This window comes from Lathyrus oleraceus, chromosome 5 (genome assembly GCF_024323335.1).
Source record: "Lathyrus oleraceus cultivar Zhongwan6 chromosome 5, CAAS_Psat_ZW6_1.0, whole genome shotgun sequence".
NCBI lineage: Eukaryota > Viridiplantae > Streptophyta > Magnoliopsida > Fabales > Fabaceae > Lathyrus > Lathyrus oleraceus.
In genome coordinates, this window is record NC_066583.1 from 362,495,869 (window position 1) to 362,506,386 (window position 10,518).

A 10,518-nucleotide genomic window follows, 5' to 3' on the forward strand; every position below is an offset into this window, starting at 1 on the left:
AGGGTGGCAAACATGGAGCCCGACAACCACCGGATGGAATTGCGTCGGCATCCGAACCAAAACACACTCAAAAGGGCAAACGTGGAGCCCGACAGCCAATCCTGGACTTACATCGGCATCCGAGCCAAAACACAATCAGATAACAAGTAAACGCACGCAAAAAGAAAAAGGTTGCCCGGAGTGGTCTCGCACGACCACCTGCCTACATACCTCGTCTGGAACGAGGATCAGGGCGATGTAGTTCCCCTGAAAGGGACTGAATTGCTAACCAGAAACCGGGGAAAGACACACTACTAGGGAGCTGGACTCGAGCCTAGTGTTGTCATGCATCGTTTACCCTAAGTTCAGGTTTCTACCTACTTGCATCAGTGCGATCTAATCCTAACCAGGAAAGAAGAAAGCATACAAGCATACATCATATATCAAATGAGAACAGGCATCTCAAACAAGCATGTCAATCAGAGATTCACAGAGCACCCGCTATAACCAAACAAGAGGCTCAATCAAAGGGGTTTGACCGCCGAAGCGAGTCGTCTGTACATGGTTTTGATTTGCTCTTAACCTTGCCATTACGAGGCTAAGGTGAAGCAGATGATAGGATGAAGTGAGGATCAGACCTCACAGCTCTTATCCCTAACCAGGGAGAGCTTCTGACAAATGAGCATGGGTCCAGAATGGGGGAACCCTTCTATACTCGATGACTCTGACACAATGTGCACTGCACGGATCTTGGGCTTGGATCTCAATGCTACAACCATGTAATGGGAGCAAGGAGAAGACTCAACTGAATAGTGGGGGGTAGACTGCATACCCCTACCTTCCACCAATTGCCTTATTTAAAGGACTTTCACCTGCTTGGGCTTAAAAATAAACAACCACAATCATTGCCTCTTAAGGAGGACTTCAGACATTTATTTGCCCGGCCCGGTAACAGCCGGGTCTCCAGACTACATGAAGTCAAGAGGACTTACCTCAATGCGAGTTGCTTAAGCAATGCAAAGCAAAAGTTCACAAGGAACTGAGCAACTAAAGTACCTGGAAACAATCAAACACAGTTAGTACTCAGACAGACAAAACCAAACAGCAAGTGTTCAATCAATCAAACTATACAAAGCAATGCACAACAAAGCAAGCTCAAAGCCCAAGCCTAAGCTTCACCACCTACAAAACAATGTTATGTTAGTGTACAAACATCAACAACATCAATTAAATTTAACTTGATTCATTCTCCATGTGCATTATGCTTTTGATCCTGAAAAATCAAGCAAACATTAGCAACTAGACCACTAGGCTAAGCCTAGGGTCCAAAGGCAAGAAAAATTCCTAAACAGCAAGGTATTCACCAACCAATCTCAAATTAATGTCAAACAAGAGCAAACACCATTGGCCTCATGTTTATATCATTCATCATGCTCATGTTATGCACAAAACAATCCACATTGGTCCAAGTGAAGCACCAAACATGCAAACAGAACTATTGCATTCAAAACCACACCAAAACAACTTCAAAAATTCTCAAATAATTTACATATAAACAGGGGATATTCAAGGTCTACCATGTCAAATTTGAGCTTAATTGGGCAAATGGAACCATGTCAATGAAAATCAACAAAAACAGACACAATTATAGGCTCCAAATCACAACATCAACACATGCTTCCACTTCAAAATTCATAACTCAATGAAAACAAAAAAGAAATGGATGAGACCAAAACAGGGATGTCACATCATGTGTCTATTACAAGCATATCAAATTTCATGATCATACAATACTATATGAGCATTTCTCATTCAATCTACCAACCTATGTCACACAAGCTTGCACAATTGGTCAACAGAAATGAAAAATCACAATCAAATTGAAAATGCAATGTAAAATTCCACAAAAATTCATACAGCATCTTAACATACCAATCAACCATCATGCAAAATTTCATTTCATTCTAACAAGTATAGACCACTCAATTAAATCCAGCAAGTTGACATCAAGAGGTGTGACACAAATTGTCACACCTAAATTCCAAAATTCATAACTCAATGGCCAGGTATCAAAAACTCATGAAATTTATATGGAAATGAGCATCAATGAGTCAACAATCATCACAAAAATTTTCAAGAATTTCTTTTACACTATGAGCATTTCATGAACCAAATGGTAAAATGTATCAATTTTGAGCACATGTGAAATAAGCCTAGGTCAAACAATATTTTTGCCATGCACAACTTTGACCAATAGGTCAAAAATCATCTACAGTCAACAAGGAAGTCAAAGAAAAAATTCTCATATTTTTCTGAATTTTCTATGATTTTTTATGAATTTTTTAAGGTGTTTATGAATTTTTGAAGAATTAATTAAATTAAATAGAATTTTGACAATGGCATTATCGTAATTATAGAGGCGGGGGCGGTAAACGTGATATTCAAATTTTCAAATGGAAAACAAGATCTAGCAAGCTTTAGCGCAGAACTCTCATCTCCTACCTCCAGAATTTCCAGAAATCGAAGAACACGAAAAGTGAATGAAAATGAACAAGTAGATATCCGTTGGACTCGTCTCTCCACACACAATCCAAATATCCACTTATCTAAACCTAATTGTTCCTAAATCGAACGGATCGAATCACTTAGGGTTTGTGTTCATAATTTCATTTCCAGATTTCTCCCTACTCAGTTCACTATTTCATAAACCACAAGCATATCCATGACCTACGTGACTAGCACTTTCAAACGCATATGAACAATCAAAGAAACATGAGATTCGAAAAACCTTCAAACCTGGATATGGCAGTGTAATTCGCGTGGCTTTTGCATCAATTAGCTTCAAACAGGTGCACTAGAGTGATGAGGAAGGCGATTAGAGGTGCTAACTTCAATTGCCTTTGCTCCTAGTGTCCACAATTCGGATTTGCCATTGATGATGAGTTTTGGAACAGTCGCGATTGGCCAAGCTTTTGAGGTTCTTGATCACAAACAGATGGTGGAGAAGACGATGTGAAGTGAATGCAACAAGAATTTCGTGTTTTGGTTCAAGATTGAGGAAGAATTGTGAAGTTGAAGGTGTTGAGTTCTTGATGAAAATTGAGAGAATGTGAGAGATTTCAGATCTGAATTTTGGTAATTGTGATTTCTGTTATGATTAACAAGTGTTTTTGATTATATATGGTAGCTTAATCATCCACTAATCATGTTAATTAGCCAAATGCAATTGTAAGTGAAATGGCTAATTTTGCAAATGAGGGCAAAAGTGTAATTTCCATATACAGCTCATTGCCACCTGTTAACAGCTCATGCAACCTCCAAATACCATATGTGAGCTGTAGAAACTTGCCTCATGCTCATTGGTTGTGCAAATCTCAAAATCACCATGTGATACCATTTGTCCATTTTTAACCATTGCATTTTTCAAGCCAAATCTCAATTTACAAGGCCTATGCAAGAAATGATGATTCCAACACACTCTAAATTCCATTTATGAGGTGTAGAAAAAAGTCCCATCTCAAAATTCCAATTATTTCGAGAGTTGGACAATTTTGCCCATGGTCCAATTCAATTGTCCAGTTGAAAAGTGACTTTTTGCCTTGGCCATTTTTGGACAAATCCAATGATGCACCATGAAAGTACATGTCAAATGGAGTTTGTGCATATAAAGAACTTGCAATTTGGACAAAGTATGTGGAAGTTATGGCCTCCTGATTACAGGTCATTTTTGAATTTCACTGAGCCATAACTTTCCAACCATACATGGGATTCTCAAGTTCTTGGACTTTTTGGAAAGGTGAGAACAAGATATACAACTTTCATGTTGAACAAATTTTCATTTGAAGCTTCCTTGGACACGTGGCTTTGAGGTCAAAAACTTTCCATTTTTGGAAACTTCAATCACAAGTCACTTTCTATTTTTGGCAGTTTTTGTCCTGACTTGATTTTCTTCATTTTTAAGCTTTGAGATGTCATTTAACACTTGTTCCAACATGAATGAAGTGTCTCCAACTCATTTCCACCTCCAAATCCATCAGATCATGTACAGTTGACCACAGTTGACTTTTTCAACTGATAGATGAAATTGGCAATGCATAGATCAAATTAAGCTCCAATCTTCTACTGAAATGGCTCAAGGGTGAAACCCTAACCTCCATAAGCATAATATAATCACAAAATGGTCCTCATCTCCATCACAAACCTCATCTTCTGATTATGCCCTGATTGGCCCAATACAACTGATTAGGGTTGACCAGTGGTCAAAACCCTAATCTCAAGGAATCTGATCCAACACTTGATGATATCCAACCATGATGATGATGATGTATCACTTCAATCAAGATGAAGACCAATATCCTTGGAGAATCATAAAACCCTAATTCACAGCCCAATCCTCAGATGGCCCATGATCAGTCAATAAACCCTAGGCTTGCACTTAGACTTCTCCATCTTCTGATCAAGACTTGGGAGAATGGCTTGCACAGTGTAACCACATGATATGCAATATGCAATGCCTAATGACCTAAAATGATATGCAACATGTTAATGCTAGTCCCAAGAGAGGAGGGCAAATTTTGAGGTGTTACACCATGAGGGAACTAATAAAGTCAAACAAGCTAGGATCAATACCTTAAATCAAGAGTTTGAACTATTTTTCATGAAGCATGGTGAAACCATTTCCGACATGCAAGAGTTTCACACATCTTATAAATAATTTGAATTCTATAGGTAAGCCTATTTCCAATGATATTGCTACTAATAAAATTTTGAGGTGTCTTAATAGGGAATGACAACCTAAGGTTCCCGTAACCAAAGAAGCGAATGATCTTAAAACACTTTATATCATAACTTTATTTGGCAAGCTAGAAGAACATGATCAAGAACTCACTTGCTTGGAAAAACATGATAAGAAGATAAAGAAGGAGAAGCAAAAGGACAATGAGGTGGAAAAGAAGTATATTGCTCTAAAGGATTCAAGTTCAAAGTCCTCAACCAATGGGAAAAGTGATTGTGAAACAAGTGATGACGAGAATTCCGATGATGAAGAGATGGCATTGTTTGTCAAAAGGTACCATAGGTACATAAGGAAAAACGGAGTCAAGCACTTCGACAAGAACCTAATCAACTTTATAAGGCTATCGAACTCCTCAAAGGAAGATGAAAATAAGAAGGGTAAACTTAGAAGTTCATGCTGCAATTATGGAAAAGTCATTCATTATAGGCCGGATTGTTTGTTAATCAAGAAAGACCAAGAGAAAGGCTATCACAAGAAATCTAGCAAGTCTAGAAGAGCATATATTACTTGGGAGAGTGTAAGTGATTCTTCAAGTGATGAAAGCTCAAGTTCAAGTGTAGAATCGACCAAGCTTTCCTTCATGGTCAACAAAAAGAATAAAAAGAATGTAAGTCATTCTAAACTTGAATCTATTAATAAATTGTCTTATTTCCAATTACAAAAGGCTTTTGAAAATCTACATAGAGAAACTGTAGACGCTTTTAAAAAGTTAGCTTCGAATAAAAGAACATTTTAAAATTTAGAACCTAAAGTTTTAGAAACTGAAAATAATATGGAAGCTCTTAAGAAATCTATGGTAGATATTCAAAAAGGAAATAATGATGATGAAGAACCTTCATGGTTCGGTTGTGGAACTTGTCATATTTGGCAAAAAGAGGTAATTGCTCTTAAAGCTAAATTGGACAAGGCATTACAACCAAAGATTACATTTGATATTGATCCATCAAAGTTTAAAAGATATTTGAACCCTTCATATAAAAATTAAAAATATGTTCAAAAGGATTCAAATAGCAAAAATACATCTCATCACAACTTGTCTTGTCATTATTGTTGCAAGAAAGGTAACATTATTGAAAAATGCAAGTTTATGAGACTCTTTTTTCCTAAAGGTGTTTTTCAATGGTTGCCCAAATGCAACCTTGATTTCACTCACTCTGAAGGACCCAATGTAAATTGGTTACCTATTACTCTTGTTTGATTCTATAGGTCGAATGTCTTGAATCTACGGAGAATATGCGGTTTCTCGATAGTGGATGCTCAGGACATATGATGGGTGTCATGCCAAAGAAGAAAGGTTTTTTCACTTATGAAGACAACAACAAGGGATCAATACTTGGAAAAGGTAGTGCATGCAATCATCCACTACTATCTCGGATGTTATGTTAGTTGATGGTCTTAAACATAATCTTCTTAGCCTTAGTCAACTATGCGACAACAACTTTAAAGTTAATTTTACAAATAATTGTTTCATGTTTGAACATAATGAAAATAAATATTGTATGTTTAAAGTCTTAAAGGTTAATAACTCCTATAAGCTTAACTTAGATCACGTATCCTTGACAGGAATTAAGTGTTTAGTGACCATGAGTGAAGACTCTTGGTTATGGCATAAACACCTAGCTCATGTCAACTTTGATTTACTAAATAAAGTGACTTCAAAATATTTATTAATCGTACTACCAAAAAGAAACTTTTCAAAAGACCATTTATGCGATGCATGCCAAATGGGTAAGCAAACAAGAGTCTCATTTAAATTGAAAAACATTGTTTCAACTTCGAGACCTATTGAGCTTTTCCATATGGATCTCTTTGGTCCCTCAAGGACCAAAAGCATAGGTGGTAATTAATATGGTTTTGTCATAGTAGAAGATTACTTGAGATTTTGTTGGGTCGTCTTTTGCATAGTAAAGATGGGACTTTTTTTAGCTTTCACGCAATTTGCATGGTTATCCCAAAATAAGATGAATTTAAAAATAGTTGCTATCCGAAGCGGTCATGGAGGTAAATTTGAAAACTACGTCTTTGAGAATTATTATGATAAACATGGCATTTAGCATTATTTTTCTGCTCCAAGAACTCTACAACAAAACAATGTTGTGGAGTGCAAAAGTCATGTTTTAGAGGAGTTGACTAGAACTATGCTCAATGTTATGGCTTAAATAGGATACTAATACGTCCTATTTTAGACAAAACTCCTTATGAACTATTAAAGGGTAGAAAACCAAATTTATCATATTTTCATGTTTTCATATGCAAATGTTTTGTTTTAAATAATGGAAAGGATAATCTAGGAAAGTTTGATGCGAAAGCCGATACTCTCAATCGAGAAAACCTTATAGGGTTTATAACAAAAGACTACTTATTATTTTAGAGTCGATACATATCACTTTTGATGAATCTTATCCGAGAAATGTCGGGAAAGGTGTTTCTTTTCATGATGTAGGTGTATCTTCACAAGACATTATCAAAGAACCCGTAAAAAGAATTGATCAATCTAAAGCGGTGGAACATGAGAAAGAAGAAGATAACGATTATGAAAAGGGGAAGGTTGAAAGTCCAGCTGGAGTGGAAAATCTTATTTCGGCTTGGAGAACCTCCAAGGATCATCCAATCGAAAACATACTTGGAGACATCACCAAAGGCGCGACAACACCCTCCAAGATAAGTAATTTTTGTTATCACTTTGCATTCATTTCACAAGTTGAATCTAAAAATGAAAAAGATGCCTTACTTGATGAGAATTGGCTTATGGCCATGCAAGATGAGATAAACTAGTTTAAAAGAAATGATGCATGAGACCTTGTCCCTCATCCCCGAGATCATCAAGTTATTGACACTAAGTGGATTTTTAGAAATAAACTCAATGAAAACAAATTGATAACTAGGAACAAATCCCGACTAGTAGCTCAAGGTTATAAACAAGAGGAGGACATTAATTATGAGGAAACTTATGCTCCGGTTGCTCACCTAGAGGCTACACACCTTTTACTAGCTTACGATTGCTCCACAAATTTTCAATTACTTCAAATGGACATGAAAAGTGCTTTTTGAAACACCCTAATTCCCGATTCAAATAAATAAATAAAATATAAATAATTAAATCAAGTAGTATGCCACATCCACATAATTTGAAGTTTAAAAGTTTACTTCAACTCATAAAAATCACATTGTTACAGAGGAATTAAATACAATTTTTGTTCAGCATCTAAAGCCTCACCCAAACATCAAAAGAATAGTAGTTTAAAACAACAATCCTTATTATTTAAAGATACGTGACATGAAAAACACATAGGTACAACAACCCCATAGACAAAACATCCCCGATGTTATGTATCAAAGCGACTCCACTAGAAGACCCGACCGATAGCAACATATCATGCACCGTCAACTACTCAGGTACCTGATTTTTTGTACTCCAAAAGAGTACAGACACAAAAAAGAAAAAGGGGTGAGAAATACATTAATATAATTAATTGGTGCATAACATTCTAAGGATAGTATTCATGCGTAATACACCACAATCATTCACAATCCACATTCTCACCACAATTAAACACCACACGATATAATGAAAATGCAATGAGACACCATAACTCGACCCAATGCATGTGGTACCAATTTTTTTATCAATGGTTCATTATACAAACCCGATCCCCCCTTCAAAATCTCTAACTTCCCCTTTGAAGTTCCATATAAGTTTAATGTTCCCCTTCGAACTTAAACTTATCTCCACCAATTCAACAATTTATGAATCCATGGCATGACAAAAAATGCAACTGACATACTTGTCATTATTCATGTCGTGATCCACATTCGATCATACAACTATAGCCATGCACAACATAATACACCCTTATGGATTGTAACAATCACAAGTGAACAAACAATTCAAATGATTTACCATGTCACAACAATTTACCGATACGAACTTCGTTATGATTCATTCTAACACACAAATATTATACTACATCATGGTCCACCATTGATAACTCAATGCACTTATCTAATATGTAGTCCATCACTCTGGATTACCAATAATGTCATTAACACACATACCAATCATTCGTGACACAACGATTAAATTACCGATACGTACTTCATTTATATCCATCATATTTTTACACCTCATTCCACCTACTGTAATCCTTTGATAAATCCATTAAAATAATTTCCCCTCAATCAAAATTGTAGTACTCCCCCTCAGCTAACCAACACATCAAATCCCACCTTAAAACGTGACACGAGTCAATAGTTATGACTAAAACCGTACAAAGGATTTTTAAAAAATGGTGTTGTTTGGAAGGACTAAAACATTACGAACCCAACATATCCAAAACCCCAATTTCCATCATATAAATATCCCTCACAATATTTTAAAGTATTTTCATCATCAACCATGCACATATATCAATAATTCATTCACCAAACACCAGCACATCATCACTTTATAATTTCACATAATTTGTTCATACCCCCAAAACCCTTATTCCATGATCATGACAGAAAAACTCGGCAAGCACCGTCACATAAAGTTCATACAACAATCAAGGATTTATATATAACAATTACAATCTAATCATCTTATCATACAACCATTGCAAACCACGGAGAGTTTCAATCAAAAACATGGTAAAGAGTAAACCTAAGAGGGAATGACCCATCACTACCCTCTCATGGACATACACCCTTACAAAAATAATTTTTCTCCCCCCTATCTTAGATTGTTAAGCTTCAGTTCTTGACAATGATGATTTTCTTGATCCTCATAGCTTTTCCTCTTCTCTTCCTAGCTCTCTTTTTCTCAAGTTTTCACGTATTATGTAACTTCTCCTCTTCTCACTTCCAATTCCGTTATAACAACCAATTTTCTTTTCTTTAAAATCTAATATTATTATTTTATTAAATCTAAACTAAATATTTATTTTAATAAATCCAAATCAAATATTTATTTTAATATATCACTCTAACAATAATAATTAAAATAAATATTTAATGATTAACTATTATTATTATTTATATAAATCATCCTAATTAAATAATAGTAACAACCACAACTTCTTCCACCACACCCATATCTCTACCTTTTTGTTCACACACCTCCAACACCTTAAATTCTAATTTCTAAGGTTGATGTACTACACTCAATAGTCTCCCTTAACACTACATAACATCATAACACACACAAATTGCAAAATTTTATTAAGAAAAATAAAATAAAATTTCGGGGCGTTACAACTCTCCCCCACTTAGAATATTTTTGTTCTTGAAAATTTAACTGACGAGAACAATTCGGGGTATGTTTTCCGCATCCGGCTCTCCATCTCCCAAGTCATATTTCTTCCATCTACTCCTCCCTAAACAAATTTCACTAGAGCAATCTCTTTTCCTCCCAGCTTCTTCAATTTCCGATCCTCAAATCTCACGGGAAATGCTTCTACCATAAGGTTGTCCCTCACTTGCACATCATCCATCCTAATCACATGAGATGGATCGTGAATATATTTCCAAAGTTTTGATACATGGAACACGTCATTTAAATTCGAAAGATTAGGTGGTAAGGTCACTATATAAGCAACAACCCCAGTTCTCTGAAAAGTTTGATATGGACCAATAAATTTAGGAGTCAGCTTCTTCGATTTCAGCGCAAGTCTAATGCCCGTCACATGATTAACTCTAAGGAACACATGATCACCTTCCTTAAATTCCAAATCTTTTCTTCTTGCATCATGATAACTCTTATGCAT

General features: G+C 35.8%; 1 protein-coding gene across 1 annotated transcript; it reads right to left on the reverse strand.

Annotated features, from left to right (window-relative positions):
• Window positions 1-10,128: 10,128 nt before the first annotated feature.
• Window positions 10,129-10,518, reverse strand: LOC127080719 (uncharacterized). Its single transcript, XM_051021019.1, has one exon. The coding sequence runs from the start codon at window positions 10,516-10,518 to the stop codon at window positions 10,129-10,131; it is 390 nt and encodes a 129-aa protein (XP_050876976.1).

Coding starts and splice junctions, on each gene's coding strand:
- LOC127080719 (XM_051021019.1), bottom strand. CDS start 10,518: ATGCATAAGAGTTATCATGATGCAAGAAGAAAAGATTTGGAATTTAAG.